The following is a 20,670-nucleotide window of genomic DNA, read 5'->3' on the forward strand; positions in this document are numbered from 1 at the left end:
AGGAAGATCCCCTGGAGGAGAGCATGGAAACCCACTCCAGTATTCTTGCCTGGAGAATTCCATAGTCAGAGGAGCCTGGTGGGCTACAGTCTATAAAGTAACATAGAGTCAGACAAGACTGAAGTGACACAACTTTAATATACAATGCTGCTTTTTGTTACATTTATGTACACAATTTTTTCATGTTCCTCTGAGAGACTGTAAGATGAATGTAAGACTGTAAGTATCTCTTCAATTCATCTTTTGCCTAGTAGGGAGTTCTATGCTTAGTAGGTACCTAATAAACACATATAACCTGAATAAAGACAATATCTTAGTTGTCTAAAACTGGATTTGATTCCCTGCTAGTAAATAAAATGAACAAAATAGCAGTACATTGTGACCAGTTGTTCATCCTAATGGATCAACTATTTTAAAGTCTCCTGGCAAGTGACCATGGACCATGGGGCCTTCAGCAGCCAAATATTTTGTACATACTATAAAATCCTACTGCACAGAATCTTGAACTGAAATCCATCCCATAAACTGTCTTATCACTCTGCTAAGCTTTGAATAGTATTTTGTAAAATGTAGCGACTGTTTTAATAAAGCAGTTGCTGTTTCAGTCCAGATTATCTTTGGTGATGTGGAGCTCAGAAGCAACATCACTAAAAAATATAGGATTTCTAATTTTTATAGATTTATTAAAACCAAATGAGTCACCTTTACTTATTCACAAACATACACATATGCACAGCTTTCATAGGGATCATTTTACTGGGATGACTTGATTCTGCATTATTCTGTGTGAGTTACACAAATTTATATTGCACATTTTATTAATATACTGTGTCAACAAGTTTGGCACAGTTTATGGTTCGTATACATATATATATATATATATATATATATATGTATACAGGTGCCTTATAGTTGTTAAGAATACATGATATACTTTCATGAAGTTATCTATCCTAGTGTTTAATACAGTAGGTTCTGGGGGCAAAGAGCCTTAAGACTATTATTACCAGTTCCTTTATTTTGCTTTATGAATTTATCAAGGTACTCAACTTCTCTGAGAAATGATTCCTTCTTATTTGGGAAGAAATTATAACACCTGCCTCACTGGATCTTTTTTTCTTCTAGTGAAAAATAAATGAGGTTAATACATGTAAGGCACTTTGCATAATATATGACACATAGTGGAGCACTTAAATGCTAGCAACTTTAAAAATCTGAGTCTAATTGTAAAGTAGTTATTCACAAAGACTTAGCTAACTTTTAAGCAGCACTTTCAACAGATGCATGCTTGAATTAGCAATTCTCTTCAAATAGCTCCAATTCACATGTAAAATTGTCCACTGTCTCTTGTATATATTACTTGTAAGTAGTTTATTTAGTAATTTTTTCTCAGTGAATCATTAACATAAAATATTTTCCTAAACATATTAGTAAAGTACCAATTAACATTACAGTCACTTATATTTGTTTGTACTTTCAATTTTGTAAGTATTCCTTGCAATAATTTTATCTATTAATGGGGCTTTCCTTCTGACTCAAATGGTAAAGAATCTGCCCACCATGCAGGAGACCTAAGTTTGATCCCTGTAACGGTAGGAACCCCTGGAGAAGGGAATGGTGACTCACTGAAGTATTCTTGCCTGAAGAATTCCATGGACAAGCCTGGCAGACTATAAATCAGGGGGTTGCAAAGAGCCAGACATGACTGAGTGACTAACATTATCTATTAGTAATTAAAAATTTCTTAACAAGCTTAATTGTTGCTAGTGACATTATAAAATATACATTAAATATTAGCAAATCTATAGCATTAGCAACTCTACATTTTTGAATAAGTTCTGGCTCTATCTGGAGTTTTGGTACCTAGGTGTGAGTGGAGAGTTGAAATACACAGTAGTTTTAAGCAGCTTAATAGTAATAATTTAACAATTATAAGATGCAAAGGAAGGGTTGAAGGATCAAGTTCAACAAAAGCATAAGACAGCAAGATTCATAACCAAAGCTAAAGCAGCAGGCTGAGAAATGACACAATAAATCTGTAATTGCCATAAAATTATGATTATAGTGCTACCACAACTAATGTCATTTTTTATAGAGAAGTTTTGAATCAAAAATGAAAAGTAATTTGTCTTTCCTTTTTGCTTAAAAAGCAGAGAAATTTGTGTCACACCTCATCGAATCTTCTACATCAAGCAACATCATGTTGAACAAGATCATTCTACTGTTGTCTCTTCAGATAAGTCTCCTAGGAACCACTTTCGGTGGGAATGTTCTGATTTGGCCAATGGAAGGTAGTCATTGGCTAAATGTTAAGATAATTATAGATGAGCTGATTAAAAAAGGGCATAATGTGACCGTCCTAGTTGCTTCTGGTGCACTTTTCATCACACCGACCACCAACCCATCTCTGATATTTGAAATATACGAGGTACCCTTTGGCAAAGAAAGAGTAGAAGGAGTGATCAAGGACTTTGTTTTGACCTGGATGGAACACAGACCATCTCCTTTAACCATCTGGAGATTCTATCAAGAGATGGCCAAAGTCATCAAGGACTTCCACATGGTGTCTAGAGAAATCTGTGATGGTGTTCTCAAAAATGAAAAGCTAATGGAAAAGCTGAAGAAAAGCAAATTCGAGGTCTTGGTGTCAGATCCAGTCTTTCCTTGTGGTGATATAATAGCTTTAAAATTGGGAATACCATTTATCTACTCCTTGAGGTTTTCTCCAGCCTCAACGGTGGAAAAACACTGTGGGAAGGTACCATACCCTCCTTCCTATGTTCCTGCTATTTTATCAGAACTCACCGACCAGATGTCTTTCACTGACAGAGTAAGAAATTTCATTTCCTACCATCTACAGGACTACATGTTTAATACTCTGTGGCAATCGTGGGATTCCTACTATAGTAACGCTTTGGGTATGTTGCATTTTTATTATTTAAGTTTGAACAGACAGAGCTTTGTATCACTTCTTCTCTGTTTTCCTATGGCTATTCTTCTCCAACCTTACGTATTGATTGCTATCTATTACTATCATTCGCTATCAAAAATGAAGATAAGAGACACTATGCTTTGGAGCTACAATGTGCTGTTTTCCAATTTTATGGACTTGAAGATACCAAATAAGTTCTTTTATGGATAACATTTTGTGACAAATACCAAAGTTTAAAAATAGGACTAAATTCTCAGAGATATTGTATTGAAAACAGAAATTGCCTAGAAACTCTAGTGGGATGTGGAAAAATCTGGAAGAAATTAAGCTCTCTACAAGCCCATTACCAGTATAAACATTTGTGCATGTGTGTTTAAAAACATTATATGTTTATGAAAATGTTTGATTGTTGCACATAGACTTCCTACTGTGTACTAGACACTCTCTAGATAGAGAGATTACAACAAGGGCTGAGGTCAAGTTCCTGGCTTCAAGGATTTCACAGTCAAGCAGAGAAACCAGACATAAAAATGAATATTTACAATATAGATGATATGAGTAATGGAAATATGTATAAAGGACAGAGATAGTATTAGATTGGCCAAAGAAGTTTCTTCAGGTTCTCCCATGTCTTATGGCAAAAATATAAAGGAGACAAGCGGTATGTATGTGATAAGAGAGTGGTATTCTAAAACCTTCAGAACTGAGGTGTTCCATCTCAGAAGGAAGTTTCAGGAATTTCCTGAAAACTAAATGTGGGGAAGGAAGCAATGTGCCCAATATTGTGGAGTCTTAAAATAACATATGTGTGCTGGATATTATTGATGGTTCAGTATTCAGTATTCATGAAGGTCAAAGTGTAAAAGTCAGGAAGCATGGGGAATAACTTTGGAGATGTCAGGACAGCAAGAATGAATTTATTCAATGTGTATTTACAAAGCCTCTAGTATGTCATGCTAAAAATTTTGGTTTTTAGCTAATAAATCATGGGAAAATTTAAAGAAATGCATTATGATTGGACTGTATTTTATGTAAAATATTTAGGTAGTTGTGGACCTCGAATGGAAGGTTGTTAGACGCAGGCCATTGCATCACTCCTGGAAAGATGTGATAAGAGCATGCATGAGTGAAGTAGCTTATAAAGAGAGAAAAACAATGCAGATAATGCATTTAGGAGAACAGGCTCATGATAACCAGTTTTCAGTCAGGAGTGTGTGACCATGGAGGTGTAATTAAGCTTCCTTGTACCTGCAGTTATTTATCCAGATAAGAGGGCTACTGAAAGAACTGAGTTAATGTATAAAAGGATTTTAAGATAGTGTCTAGGAGCTAGTGACCAATCAATTTGTATTACCTCTTTATTAGGTAAAATTAATGAAGTGATAATTGATTGGAAGATAAGGATGAGGAAGAGATTAATATGTTTTTTCCTTCAGATATTAATTGACATGCATGCATGCTTAGTGGTGTCAACTCTTTGTGATCCCGTAGACTGTAGCTTGCCAGGCTCCTCTGTCCATGGGGTTCTCCAGGAAAGAACACTGGAATGGGCTGCCGTTTCCTTCCCTGGGGATCTTTCTGAGCCAGGATTCAAGCCTGAGTCTCTGACATCTCCTGCAGGGCCAGGTGGATTCTTAACTACTGAGCGACCTGGGAAGCCTGATATACTTGACACATAATGTTAATTACTTTCAGATATACAGCATAATGGTTTGATATTTGTATATATTGCCAAATGATCACCACAATGAGTCTGGTTAACATCACCCAGCACATAATGTTTTCTCCTTGAATTAGTAATTTAAAAATCAACTCTTTCAGCAAATTTCAAATATACAATACAGTTTATTATTATTAATAATAGTCACCATGCGGAGAAGGCAGTAGCAACCCACTCCAGTACTCTTGCCTGGAGAATCCCATGGATGGGGAAGCCAGGTGGGCTATAGTCCATGGGTTCGCGAAGAGTTGGAAAAGACTGAATGACTTCACTTTCACTTTTCACTTTCATGCATTGGAGAAGGAAATGGCAACCCACCCCAGTGTTCTTGCCTGGAGAATCCCAGGGACGGAGGAGCCTGGTGGGCCGCCGTCTATGGGGTCGCACAGACTTGGACATGACTGACGCAACTTAGCAGCAACAGTAGCATCATAGTCACAATACTGTGTGTTATATCCTCAGGACTTATCTAAATATTTTAAACTGGAAATTCCTACCCTCTGATCTCCTTCACCCATTTCATCTACTCTCTACTCTCATCTCTGACAGCCACCAATGTGTTCTACGGTATCTATAAGTTAAGGTTTTATTTGTTTTAGGATATAAACATAAAAAGATTGTATGGAATCTGTCTTTTTCTGTCTGACATTTCACTTAGCACAATGTCCTCAAGGTTCAAGGTCCATCCATGTTGTCATTTGGGATTTCTTCCTTTGCTATGCCTAAATAATATACGTGTGTGTGTGTGTGTGTGTGTGTGTGTGTGTGTGTGTGTGTGTGTGTAGCCAAGACATGAAAACAACAGCAATGAATAAATAAAAATGTGATATTACATGTAGCTATTGTAGATGATGCTGCAGTTAACATGGGTTATAGATATTTTTTGAAGTTAGATATAGAGGAAAACAATAGAATGGGAAAGACTAGAGATCTCTTCAAGAAAATTAGAGATATCAAGGGAACATTTCATGCAAAGATGGCCTCAATAAAGGACAGAAATGGTATAGACCTAACAAAAGCAAAAGATATTAAGAAGAGGTGGCAAGAATACACAGAAGAACTGTACAAAAAAGATCTTCATGACCCAGATAATCACGACGCTGTGGTCATTCACCTAGAGCCAGACATCCTGGAATGTGAAGTCAAGTGGGCCTTAGGAAGCATCACTATGAACAAAGCTAGTGGAGGTGATGGAATTCCAGTTGAGCTATTTCAAATCCTAAAAGATGATGCTGTGAAAGTGCTGCACTCAATATGCCAGCAAATTTGGAAAACTCAGCAGTGGCCATGGGACTGGAAAAGGTCAGTTTTCATTCCAATCCCAAAGAAAGGCAATCCCAAAGAAGGCTCAAACTACTGCACAATTGCACTCATCTCACACTCCAGTAAAGTAATGCTCAAAATTCTCCAAGCCAGGCTTCAGCAATAAGTGAACTGTGAACTTCCAGATGTTCAAGCTGGATTTAGAAAAGGCAGAGGAACCAGAGATCAAATTGGCAACATCTGGTGGATCATCGAAAAAGCAAGAGAGTTCCAGAAAAACATCGACTTCTGCTTTATTGACTATGCCAAAGCCTTTGACTGTGTGAATCACAATAAACTATGGAAAATTCTGAAAGAGATGGGAATACCAGACCACCTGACCTATCTCTTGAGAAACCTGTATGCAGGTCAGGAAGCAACAGTTAGAACTGGACACGGAACAACAGACTGGTTCCAAATCAGGAAAGGAGTTATGTCAAGGCTATATATTGTCACTCTGCTTATTTAACTTATATGCAGAGTACATCATGAGAAACGCTGGGCTGAAAGAAGCACAAGCTGTAATCAAGATTGCCGGGAGAAAATCAATAACCTCAGATATGCAGATGACACCACCCTTATCACAGAAAGTGAAGAACTAAAGAGCCTCTTGATGAAAGTGAAAGAGGAGAGTGAAAAAGTTGGCTTAAAGCTCAACGTTCAGAAAACTAAGATCATGGCATCTGGTCCTGTCACTCCATGGCAAATAGATGGGGAAACAGTGGAAACCGTGGCTGACTTTATTTTTCTGGGCTCCAAAATCACTGCAGATGGTGATTGCAGCCATGAAATTAAAAGACGCTTACTCCTTGGAAGGAAACTTATGACCAACCTAGACAACATATTAAAAAGCAGAGACATTACTTTGTCAACAAATGTCCGTCTAGTCAAGGCTATGTTTTGTTCAGTAGTCATGTATGGAAGTGGAGTTGGACTATAAAGAAAGCTGAGTGCTGAAGAATTGATGCTTTTGAACTGTGGTGTTGAAGAAGACTCTTGAGAGTCCCTTGGACTGCAAGGAGATCCAACCAGTCCATCCCAAAGGAGATCAGTCCTGGGTGTTCATTGGAAGGACTGATGTTGAAGCTGAAGCTCCAATACTTTGGCCACCTGATCTGAAGAGCTGACTCATTGGAAAAGACCCTGATGCTGGAAAATATTGAGGGCAGGAGGAGAAGGGGACGACAGAGGATGAGATGGTTGGATGGCATCACTGACTCAATGGGCATGAGTTTGGGTAAACTCCGGGAGTTTGTGATGGACAGGGAGGCCTGGCGTGCTGCGGTTCATGGGATTGCACAGAGTCAGACATGACTTAGCGACTGAGCTGAACTGAGTCTTCATTTCCTTTGATAAATATCCAGAAGTGGAATTGTTGTATCATATGGTAGTTCTATCTTCAGTTGTTTGAGGAGCCTCCATACTATTTTATACAGTGAACTGTGTCAATTTACATTCCTACCAACATTGCGCAAGGGTTCCCTTACTTCACATTCTCACCTACATTTATTTATTTTTTATTTTTTTGATAACAGTCATCCTAAGATGATGGTAAGCTAATAGCTCATCATGGTTTTGATTTTCATTTCCTTGATGATTAGTGCTTTTGAACACCTTTTTGTGTTTCTGTTGGCCATCTGTGTGTCTTTGGGAAAATGTCAGTTCAGGTCCTCTTACCATTTTCAGTCATATTGTATGTATTTTTGTTACTAAGTTGTATAAGTTTTTATATACTTTGGATATTAGCCCCTTGTCAGATATATGATTTGCAAATAGTTTCTCCCATTTGATAGGTTGCCTTTTTATGCTGTTGACACTTTACTTTTTTTGTGCAGAAGCTTTCTAGTTGGTATAGTCCTACATGTTTATTTTTGCTTTTATTGCCTTTGCTTTTGGTAACAAATCCAGAAAAGCATCCCCAAGATCTATACCAAGATTAGTGCCTATGTTTTCCTCCAGGAGTTCTGTGGTTTCAGTTCAAACTATAAAAGTCTTTAATCCATTTTGAGTTAATTTCTGTACATGATGTAAGATAGGGATCCAATTTCATTCTTTTTACATGTGGCTGTGCAGTTTTTCCAACACCATTTATTGAAGGGACTGTCTTCTCCACTGTATATTCTTGGCTCCTTTCTATAACTTAATTGACCATATATGAGTGGGTTTATGGATGAGAAGTATTAAGAGGGATGTCAGTTATAATTGGCTCATCATCTCTTCTGGGTATGTTAAATAGTTGCCCGTAAATTGAAAAGAAGACAGATATTTCTCTCCTGGAATCTAAATAAAAATCTACCCATTCTAATGTTCAGAGAGAGGAAGCACAGCTACTGTGATGATCATGAACTACCCAATGAAGATAAAGAGACGGTCAACATCCTAGGGCTAAAACTGGACCTTAAAGTTTAAGGAAGAGGATAAAGGAATGACAATTTCATGAGGCAATAAAGATGTCTGAAAACTGTCAAGAAGTTTGAAAACTCTTTAGCCTCCTCATGTATGTAATAAACTAACAGTGAAATCTGAAGATGTGCAGCATCTCAGTTAATGAACTAGAGGAATGCACATCTAGAGCTCCTTTGTCATGATACATGTCTGCATTCTTATCTAATCATTTATGTTTTTTATCAACTACTCATTGTCAAGCTTGGGAAAATAATGGTCAGGATTATGATGTTCTTTGTGTTGGTGAAATTATCCCTTATAAACCTTCCCCATGCTAGGAATCTCAAAATCACGTTTCATTATATTGTATTTGTAAGTTAATACTGGTAATAAAACCACACTGTTTTCCCTGTCTTAAGACATTAGAATAATCTTTCTTAACAATTTATTCATGGGAATGGAATGAAGATTTCTAAAAAGGTTCTTACCCTCTAATTTTGATAATATCATGTTTCTAATCAAATTACACTTTTCCGACTTAGAATGACTATTTAAAGTTCGTTTTACTAAAACACAATATTCTTAAGTCTGGGGACTTGAACGGTCATATTCAAAAGGTCAGGTAAGAAAGAAAAGTACTGACACAACAAAGTAATTTGTTTTTGTGCTGAGCTTTGTACATGCAGAATGATGAATGAGGATTGTGAACAGAACTGATGTATAAAGAACTTATTTCCAACTTATAATTTGAATTTATCTTTTACTTTAGCTTGAGTGTGCTAATCAAAATCATTGTGAGAAATACATATCCACTCAGGTCTCAAATTTTCACACCTGAGTAGGTAAATGGAGGAGTGAATAAATGGAGTAAAAAAAAATGTAAGGTTATTTTCTGCAGTGGAATGCTGTGAGAACTTCAGAGTGAGTCCTTAATCTCTTCTAATTGCTAGAAATTGGATATTATGTGGAAATTACCTCTTTTATTTCAGACATTGGATATTTGGTTCAAACTCATGAATATCATGATAGTAATACATGTAATATTTGTTGATCTCTTCTGTGCCACTGTACAGTTTGATGAGTGCTTCACATTTAATTGGTATCTTAATCCTTAATGGATTTTGAAGAAAAATCTATGATTGCAAATGAAAATATTGAAGCTTAGAAATAGTGAACATGTTAAAATCAAATTATATTATCTCCTAGGTTGAGAAAATTTTCAAACAAGTGTTTCTAACACCAAAGCATTTAGAAGGATTTTTCTCTCCTTTAAAATAAATTATCAATTTTTAAGATTCTTTTAAGATGAAACTTTTTTGGGTACTGTTCTTCCTTTCAATGTACTTAGTTTTGAAATCTGCTATTCTATTTCTCTCCTATTTTAATTTGCCAGATGGAGTTTAATTTGGCCATATTATCACGAGACAGCTTGCTATTCCTTTAGGCATAGGTCTCCAAGTGACTCCATTGCATGGGGCAATCTGCCTGAGTATAGCTTTCTGATCCTAAGAAAGCTCCACTTTAACTGAAAGTGAGAAAAAGCTTCTGCAGATTTCAGATATATTTGTTTAAAGTTGATCCAGGTAAATTTTATTTTTGTTTATATTAACAACAGAAAAGCTACCACAAAAACTGGGGAAACATTTAGGGAAATAATAATGTAGCTTTTTAAATCCAGTAAAAAATGCTTACTATTATCCATAAATATTACCTATTACTAACAACAGTTTTACTCTGTGGCCACTATAAAAGCAAACAGTTTTTTCTGTGATCTTTATATATTAGATTTATATAAATAAACAATGTATTTTTATAGATGAATAATTAGGTGAGTAACCTTTAAAAACTAATGCCATCTATAATAACAATAGACAATCATGCAAATATATTAAGTTCAATAGAAAAAACAGCAGACCTTCAAAAAAAAAAGTGTGACCATAGTATTCAGATCTTCACTTGAACAGGGGACTCACTAAGCATAGGTAATTAATGCAAAATAAAGTGCTAGAAATGAGACAAATCTGAGTGTGTATTATCTGCATAGTGATTAATTTCCAGTAGTCATTTTAAAGTAGAAAAAAATGTATTGGGGTCTTTTCCCTGAAGAGTATTACATTTTGATTTGGATTTTTATTTCTGTTTTTCTCTTCTTAGTCTTTCCTTTGCTTCCCTCTCTCCTTCCTTCCTTCTTCTAGCTTAAATTTCAATTGACCTTGATTGCTTTGAAGTTTTCAAATCACCGCTAGTAACATTGCCTTTTCCACAGTTACCCATAAGCCAGATGATAACCACAGGTGTGAGATCCAAGATGAAATTTGTTGCAGGACTTCCACAATTCCCAGGAAGAACTTTCATTGTGTTTTGCTCCTACTCGATGTAAGGGAATGAAGGTTATAATCTTTATGGGTATAATCCTGAGCCTTATATCTTTTGTATTTCTTCAATCATTTTTGAAATTTGGAACTGAATACTCTTAGTGTTAGATCTTGTGTAAGGCACCTGGGCCCTAAGCATGACTAACACTTGTGGAGGAATTTGTCGGTGTTTGGGAACATCTGCATTAAAGCTCAGGTGCCCCAGGCAGCCATTGTCTGAGGAGTAGAGAGAGGAGGTAAGCCTAGTTGATGAGATCTGGTTAAATTGATCACTTTAAAGTCAGATTCTCTTCCTACAATATCAATATAGCTAACATTTATTAAGCACAAATGCTATTCTTATTCTGAATAATTTACATGCATTTTTAACTCAGGGCTTCCCAGGTGGTTCAGCGGTAAAGAATCCGCCTACTAATGCAGGAGATACAGGTTTAACCCCTGGGTGAGGAACATCCCCTGGAGGAGGAAACAGCAACTCACTCCAGTATTCTTGCCTGGAGAATTTCATGGGCAGAGGAGCCTGGTGGGCTACAGTTCATGGGGTCTCAAAAGAGTTGGACATGACTTAGTGACTAAACAACAATTACTTCACTCAGTACCCATAACTACAAAAAACAGGCACTTTCATTTCCCCTTATTTTGTAATGACCCTGAGTAACTTGCCTGAGGTTATAAGCAAGGAAGTGGTGAAGTATTTAATGCCAAACCCAGTGCTGGCATTTCTTCATAGAGAGCTTTAAAAGAGGTTTATACAGGGTACAACAAAGGGAAGAAAAGAAAGTGCATGTAAGTTTAAAATGTCAAATGAATTAACTAAATGCTAATCAAAGAACTCAAATATAATTGAAGCGCTGATGAAAGGCTAAAAACTCTGAAGTTACTGAGAGGTGATTACTCCTGTTCCTAAAACAGTGTTAGGACTGGTTTGCAGACTTATGTGGCTGCAATTGATTCTGAAGGGGAATAAAACCTGCCAGGCCCCAAAATGTCTTTTTTGGCTTGAGGATTATCTGGGGCTGAATGTTTTTGATAAGAGACAAAGACTCAGGAAGTCTCTTTTTTTTAACCTCCCCTTTAACGGCTTAAGATAATTTAGATAAGGTACTCAGTCCCGGAAGTGCCCTTCCGCCAGCTTGATCCGCAGAGAACATGGGCTACTGTGGTAGGAGCTCACCAGGGCCTGGAGACCAGAATCCACTCTGTGTTCCATTGTCTCCATGGCATAGCAAGCATCGCTTTACAAAATACTTGATTTTGCATCTCCATGTGAATCCTCTTCCTCCCCTTTAAAGCCCCAAGCCCCTGCCTCCTTCTCTTTCTCCCAGGTGGCATGAAAGTGGAAGTGAAAGTTAGTCACTCAGTCCTGACCCAGCGATTGAACCTGGGTCTCCTGCATTGCAGGCAGATTCTTTATTGTCTGAGCCATTAGGTGGCATGCAAGTGTCAATTACCTAGCTTGTTCTTGCACCTCCTAGTCTTATGGAGACCCTGTATGTCATTAAATTTGGTTTTTCCCCTGTTCATCTGTCTCATGTTGATTTAATTCTTAGATGAGTCAGAAGAACCTAGAAAAGGTAAAGGGAAAGCGTTTTTCCTCCCCTAAAATTCCAAGTGCAATAACAGTATTGTAATTGGTACAAATGTTCTATGGCTGACCTAGTTTTCAGTTGTGGTACTTATATTTCACAGGCATATACTTTTAAAATTATTTCCTGAGCTCTTTAGTTACATTTAAGATGCCATTATCAAATATTTATGCAAAACCAAAATACTTATGCATTTTCAGCATTATGACTTTCAGATTATTAAAACCTCTCTTGACCTGTTTTCTTACACACAAACTGATGGAATTCAGCCAACTGGACGTACGCTGTCTCCAGAATGACAGTTCCACAATGTTATTACTAAAACCTTATTCAGAAGAGCTATTAGTGAACTAGAAAAACAAACAAATGTGTGATTGTTTTAAGTTACAAAACTTTATTTTTTCATGAAATTATGCACATTTGGCTTGTTATTTTTTCACTGATGGAAATTTAAATCAGCTTATACCTTCATATGTCCCCAAACATAATTTATTTTTTAATCTCTTCATAATTTTTGAATTTGCAAATCATGAATAATTTAGACATATAGGAAACCATAGAATAAAAAGAACAGACATCTCTATTGATTATAATGAGATTATTTCAATATTCAAGAATAATTTAAAATCTTTCTCTGTATATATATCAGTTACTAATCAATTTTGTTATCTCTTATTATCTTTATTAAAATAGATAATTATATTATTGTCCTGAAGAGATCACTTAACAGTGGAAAGCTGACTCCATGAGCTCTTTAATTTTCTTTTTTTTTAAATTCAGGGTAATTTAGGGCTGCCTACTTGCATTTGATTCTTGGGTATATTTTGATAAATGTTATCATAGTTATTGACAGTAATCTCTAATTATTATATTATACTTACATGGACTTTGCTAATTGGGCAAATCTCAGTATTTCACATATAAACTTTCAGTTTATATTCTTTATATGCTCAGTATTTAACATATAAACTTTCAGTTATCCTTTATATGTGCTTTGTCTTCTTTCTATAAGAAGATCATAATAGCAACAGATTTCTTTATGAAGATATTTCAAATTCTCTTCACTAGACCTATTTTAATGGACCTCAAGATTACCCATACTCTTCTCTTGCTATTTTTCTTCAAAATCTAATTAATTTTAAAATTGTTGCCACTATAATCAAACTACGGCTAGCTCTTGAAAGGACACAATCATTCTAAAAGTATCACTTCTCTATGCCCTCTTTCCCTTTCTCTGCTTTCCTGGTCCTTTTGTTCCTCAGGGGCCTGAAATGACACAATTCAGTGGCAATAGATTATGAAGATAAAATTCAGCAATTAATTTCCATTCTCAATTCCCACCTTCTATTCTTTTAATCACTTTATTTGTTCTTATTTTCTCTTTTTAATGGCAGCCTTTAATATTTTAACTTTTAAAACAGCACCATTGTATATTAATAGTTGACCTTGGTCGATTTGGTATTCACTAAGAACCTCAACTAATAGATATCATTACGTCCATGTCTGGCCAGCAATTTTGTGGCTAGCCCACTGATTTACTGGTCAATCTTTCAGCAAACTTATTAGACTGCCAGCATCACTAAACTCTTGCTCTGAGCCAAGCAGTTTGCAAAGCTGTTTTGCAGATATTATTGCTAATTTACAATGTAATATAGCAAATTAGCATCATCTCTAAAGCTGAGAAGGTCTTGGTAATTCACCAGGGTCACAAACTTTGTTAAAGGACAGTTTCTGAATGTGGGGCTGAAGAAGTCTAGTGTCCACCTAAGTTAAGCCACTAAACAGCTCTGAGTAAAAAGTGTGTGGTTCCTTAGGGTGCTGGTCCCTATTTCCTTGATAGTATGTAAATACATCATAGGCAAGAAAATAAAAAATTCCCTGTAACAAAGAGACAGTGATTAATTTGCTCTATTACAGAAGAAAAAGGTCTTTTATCAAATATGTAGTAATTTATTACTCAATTAATCTAACAACTTCTTGAGGTGTTTTAGCAAACCTCCTCTAAGTAAATCTTGTTTTTAATTTTTTGCTAAAATGAACCATGGGGAAATGATAATAATATTCATCACTGGGCATTGCCAAAGTTCCTAAAACTTACAAAGATGAGGCGTGACATTGTAAGAAGTCAGAAATGAGTGAAACAATTATCATGATTATCATCCCAGTTATACTATTCTGTCAAACATGCTTTGGATTATTCAATTCAACATTAGTTTCATTATCCATGAAACGGAGTGAATCACTTCTGCCAAGCAAGCTATGTAAAGGATTGAATCAGACAATGCATGTAAAAATGTCCTATAGTTAAAGACATCCAACTTGAAAGAACTGTAAGTCTTGACACAGTGGCCGTAGCAGTGAGACCTGCTATTTTTCATCTAATTTGGGGAAAGATATACTAATCTGAATATGCATTTTGTAAATCACAGTTACTACTGCAGCAAACACAGGTGTCAGGCTTATAACCCGTCTGCTTCTCTTTCTTTAAAATAGCACCAGATTTCATTTCTTTTGTCAGAATAATCATATTAATACATTTAAGAACTTGAGTTATATTGTTTTCCTTTTAATCTATAGATCAGTTGAGTTATTAAGGAATGTAGCTGTCACATTAAATATTATTTTATTTGAAAAAAAAAATCTACCTAAATACTTTATATGTTGAAAGCTTCTTTTCATCTTAAAAGATCTACAGTAAGATGGTTTCCATAATGGATGTCACCATACCTAAGAAGTTTTACCATCGCCTGATTTTTAATTTGACTCTGATTGAAATTGTTCTAAGTGGGAATGTGCTAATTTGGCCAACGGATGGTAGCCACTGGTTAAATATTAAAATGATTTTAGAAGAGTTGAATCAAAGAAATCACAATGTGACTGTACTGGCTTCATCAGCCACTCTATTCATCAACTCCAATTCTGACTCTCCTGTGAATTTTGAGATGATACCTGTTTCCTACAAGAAGAACAATATAGATTCCTTAATTGAACATATGATAATGCTGTGGATAGACCACAGACCGACTCCTCTCACACTCTGGGCTTTCTACAAAGAACTAGGAAAACTCCTAGATACTTTCTTCCAAATTAATATACAAATCTGTGATGGAGTATTAAACAACCCCAAGTTAATGGCAAGACTTCGGAAAAGTCATTTTGATGTGTTGCTGGCCGACCCAGTAACCATCTGTGGAGATCTGGTTGCTCTGAAATTAGGAATTCCATTTATGTACACCCTGAGGTTCTCCCCAGCATCAACAGTGGAGAGACACTGCGGAAAAATTCCAGCACCTGTGTCCTATGTACCTGCAGCCCTTTCTGAGCTCACGGACCAGATGACCTTCGGTGAAAGGCTTAAAAATACCTTATCTTATCCCCTGCAAGACTATATATTTCAATCCTACTGGGGTGAGTGGAATTCATACTACAGCAAAGTCCTAGGTAAGTCTATAAAATGTTCTCTTACTAATAGTTCCGGATATCTTATTTATTCTTATTGTTGATACAGCAAAAGGTTTCCATACCACTGCAAGTGCCAAGCTGAAGTACACATGTGTGGGCTAAGTCACTTTGGTCATATCTGACTCTTTGTTGCCCCATGGACTGTAGCCCTCCAGGCTCCTCTGTCCATGGGATTCTCCAGGCAAGAGTACTGGAGTGTTTTGCCGTTTCATCCTCCAGGGGATGTTCCCCACCCAGGGATCAAACCCTTGTCTCTTATGTCTCCTACATTGGCAGGCAGGTTCTTTACCACTACTTATTATATATTATATATGTGTACACAATTGAATGTTATTTTTGGAAAATTCCTAAACAATTGAATGGTGGTATTAATATGCATGATGTTGTTTCAAACAAATAATCTTGTGCCTGTTTAGGTAATAGCTTTTCAATGTGTAAAGCAACCTTCAAATATAATTGAAAACATCTTCAAATATAAATGAAAATATAAATACATTCACCAGGATAAATTCAGTTCAGTTCATTTGCTCAGTCATGTCTGACTCTTTGCGACCCCATGAATCGCAGTACGCCAGGCCTCCCTGTCCATCACCAACTCCTGGAGCTTACTCAAACTCATGTCCATCGAGTCAGTGATGCCATCCAACCATCTCATCCTCTGTCGTCCCCTTCTTTCCTGCCTTCAATCTTTCCCAGCATCAGGGTCTTTTCCAATGAGTCCGTTCTTCACATCAGGTGGCCAAAGTATTGGAGTTTCAGCTTCAGCACCAGTCCTTCCATTGAATACCCAGGACTGATTTCCATTAGAATTGACTGGTTAGATCTCCTCACAGTCCAATGGACTCTCAAGAGTCTTCTCCAACACCACAGTTCAAAAGCATCAATTCTTTAGCACTCAGCTTTCTTTAGAGTCCAATTCTCATGTCCATACATAACTACTGGAAAAACCATAGCTTTGACTAGATGGACCTATGTTGGCACAGTAATGTCTCTGCTTTTTATGGATAAATTATGACACTACTAAAAATACTTTTGAAGTGATACCCAATTTACTTTCCCTTCTTCATTCTCCATTTTTTCTTTGTCTTAGGAAGCTTTAAAAGTCCTAGGACTAGACACTGGGAACTTGAATTTGTACTCTTCTCTGCCTCTCACTATCTCTCCATCCTGAGGCTCCCCTGGGTGCTTGGACCAGCATTGCCTCCAGCTTAATTGCTCAGGGATCTTTGGCAAGCCTCAGGGTTTCTTGCCTTACTGATTCTTTATGAAAATCAAACAAAATAAAGCAAACTATCAAGGCCAGTTATGGTTTATTGTTTGTATTACTTCTTTTTCTGATCTTCATGAGTCTTCCTTTCTTTCTTTTTCTATTTTATTCTTTCCTAAATGCTTTTTTCCTCTAGATTTGTTAGTAGTAGCAGGGATACTAATTAACAGCAATTAAGTGATGCTACCAATGGTACTTTCTTACAAAGGTAATATGCAAGATATTATTCTTTTACTCTAGAAAGATTGAGGGCATGAGGAGAAGGGGGCAGCAGAGGATGAAGTGATTGGATGGCATCACTGATCCAATGGACATGAGTTTGAACAAGCTCCAGGAGATACAGAAGGATAGGGAGGCCAGGTGTGCTGCAGTCCATGGGGTCACAAAGAGTCAGACATGACAGCATCTGAACAATAGCAGCAATGCTATATCAATTACAAAGGACTACATTTATGTTGAATATTATTTATAACAAACTACACAGAACTATGCAATGACAATGTCCTGATTATACTATCATGGGACTATGTAAATAGGACATAGTCAGTAAGTATTTGTAGAAAATAAACGCCTCTGCGCTATACAAAATCTTTCTCAAATGGTGTCCTGACAGATTATATAACATGTGTAAAGCCATTGTGATACAGAATGTTCCCAACTTCTCATTTTCACAGGGCAATAATCTAGCTGCAGACGTATTTAAGAAATGGAATATCTTATTTACTTAAATCCTTTATGCTCCTCATGTTACTCAATGTACTTGGACAACAATAACTACCTTGAATATTTTATTTCAAATAGAAGTATATTTTCAAGAAGAACTGGTAAAATCCAGTTTGTCCTCTGTTTGCAATTACATTCATCGAGTATTAGAGACACCTGTGAACTGTAACCTGATCCTGAAACAGATCAGTTTATACATTTGATATTATTTTCTTTCAACACAAGAGGTTTCATAACGTCATGTGCTGTGAAGTGTCCATTTCAATATCCGTTCTTCAGTTCTGTGGGAAAGGCTAGAAAAATAAAATGTAAAAAACAAACAAGCAATAACAAAACCCCTCAAATATCTACTTTGAAAGAGATAGAAGTAAGTAAATGGGCTTCCCTGATGGCTCAGATGGTAAAGAATCTGCCTGCAATGCATGAGACCTGGGTTTGATCCCTGGATCAGGAAGATCCCCCCAGAGAAAGGAATTGGCTACCCACTCCAGTATTCTTGCCTGCAGAATCCCATGGGTAGAGGAGCCTGGTGGGCTATAGTCCTTGGTATCGCAGAGTCAGACATGACTGAGCGACTAACATTCATTCATCAAGGAAATATCTGATTACACTGGTTAAAAATTCTGCTTTATTTGTCAGTGAGGATATCTTTTGTGAATGAAGTAAATTAAAATGATCATCAATTTTATTTTAAATATGTTTCTAACTCCAAATAGGACAGGCCTATCTGGGAATATAGGCCGATCATTTTTTTTATATTCAGGAGTGAATCTATAAATAAATCTTGTCCTGGCCAATTGTTCTGCAAGGTATCTTCAAACTACACTGAGTCTGATTTCTCTTCCAACTTCAGAGAGATTTGCTTTACATGCACCCCATAGGTAGTTCTCAAGCGGGCAGGACTAGGTACTAGCCTTTGCTATAGCCACAGGAAGGCCAAGGACTTGAATGTTATAATGAAAATAGTTAAATTGATAAGGAAACTGAATGGTCCCATTTCGCCTCTGTCTTTTGGTTTCCTGGTCTGTCTCTATTTTCCCCAGCACTCTGCAGACAGAAGAGAGGAAAGACCAGTACTAATCTATGTACCACTCAGCCAGTATAGCCTGTGTTGACAAAAAGAAAAAAAAATGCCCAATGTGAGAGTTGCAAGTTAAGTTTCATTGGGGGCAATATGAGGACTGCAGCCTAGGAGGCAGCCCCTCAGGTAGCTCTGAGAGACTGTTCCAAAGAGGTAAGAGGGGAAGGTCAGTATATATGTGATTTTGGTAAAGGGGGAGGACATGCAATCAACTGTATGTTTTTGGTAGAAAGTTTCTGCTGGTCTCATGAAGCTTCTGCTAGTCATGAGAAGCAATTGGCACCACGAAGAAGGATTTTAGTGCTTTTCTAGATAGAAGGAGATATAAGAATTGGGCTTATAAAATCAACTCCTGAGAAAATCTAACTATCTGAGGACATGTCCTGCCAGTTTCCTGGAGCACAGAGCACCTCATTTCTATTCTCCACCTTGAACTCCTTCAGGGGGTGTTGGAGATCAGCAGCTTCAGCAGGACATGAATCCTTGTAGAGGTAGATGGCAAGCGTCCATGGCAAGTGTCAATTTGTGACTGACACCTGCTTTTACCTGTAACTACCATGTAGGTTCCATGTTGGTCCCTCTTTCCCTGCTGCTAAATTTTAGATGTATTCCCTATAAGTAACCCTATCTTTTTCCAGACCATTAAAAAAAACATAAAATAAATGAGCCTCATAATATTTCCCCTCTAGCAAACTTGCCTGAAGCTGTACTAAATTACTCAGTACATTTTTCACATTTGATTTCTGGCTGCCTTTTTTTTTTTTCCATTTATTTTTATTAGTTGGAGGCTAATTACTTTACAATATTGTAGTGGTTTTTGTCATACATTGACATGAATCAGCTATGGATTTACATGTATTCCCCATCCCGATCCCCCCTCCCACCTCCCTCTCCACCCGAGGCCTGAGGTTTTTTGTTTGTTTGTTTTTCTGTATCCCACTCCCATTCTAATCACTATTACCAACATCTCTTTTCCCTGGAAAATGTGGATCTCTGTTAATCTGCCCTCACATAGGCTTTTTTTTTTCCTTATTTTGTAATTATATTTATTTATTTATTTATTCATTAAGTATCTTCACTATTCAGATTCACAATGTTATAGATTGTAATTAATTTATAAAGAGTGTGAACTTGAATTCAACTAAAATTTTCTTGCTATTTGAGAGACTTTCAAGAGAAAATTAAAGCTTGAACTTTTGAAAATAAGTTTAGATTAATATCCTCAAACCTCAAGACAATTTTTTAAAAAAAACTCTTGGGAACCAACTTGAAAATATAACATACTATGCACAGCCTAAGATGAAACCTCCAGTGTTTCATTCTTGAACTCTTCTAGGTTATTAAATATTCAAGATTTATTGATAAAAAGTAACCGTGTGTTTGTAGATTTAGTTAAGAAAAGGATTTATAGTAAACCCTAGTGGGATAACTATGCTTTCTAGATATAATAAAATGACCATAATGTTATGAAGATCATTAGAAATGGCATAGCAGCATCCTCCCGTGGCCTTTATGTCATTTCCTACCAGTGTGTAGTTGAGTGGCCAGCGTGGGGTTGGTATTTGCTGTAGCTGCTATGGGTGGTGATGATAATCTCATCAATCAAGGTCAGTTGATTCGAACACCAATTTATCAGATATTCTGCCAAACTCCCATTTGAAACAGGTTATAAATGTTCACTTTTGATCATGGAGCATCCAGGAAAGTCAACCAAAGGATGTTAGGAGACCACCACTCACCTCAGCAAAACCAGCACAAACTTCAGTGCCTAAAACTTTGAGACCAAGAGTTTCAAAAGGAACAAAGCCTTTTTTCCCTTTTGCTTGTATAAAACTCA

The 20,670-nt window shown here is 36.7% G+C and overlaps 1 protein-coding gene across 4 annotated transcripts in view; it reads left to right on the forward strand.

The window, feature by feature from the left end:
• The window catches only part of LOC122696498 (UDP-glucuronosyltransferase 2A1), a 62,961-nt gene that overhangs the window by 2,308 nt on the left and 39,983 nt on the right, over window positions 1–20,670 (forward strand). For 2 of the 4 annotated variants that reach the window (XM_043906567.1, XM_043906568.1), the window contains exons 1-2: window positions 2,201–2,916; window positions 15,110–15,741. In XM_043906567.1, the coding sequence (XP_043762502.1) occupies window positions 2,201–2,916; window positions 15,110–15,741 (1,348 nt within the window). Of the gene's footprint in view, window positions 1–2,097; window positions 2,919–15,109; window positions 15,742–20,670 lie in introns of those variants that run through there. The other 2 variants (XM_043906570.1, XM_043906571.1) reach the window with 2 other exon arrangements.

This window comes from Cervus elaphus, chromosome 6 (genome assembly GCF_910594005.1).
Source record: "Cervus elaphus chromosome 6, mCerEla1.1, whole genome shotgun sequence".
Classification (NCBI taxonomy): domain Eukaryota; kingdom Metazoa; phylum Chordata; class Mammalia; order Artiodactyla; family Cervidae; genus Cervus; species Cervus elaphus.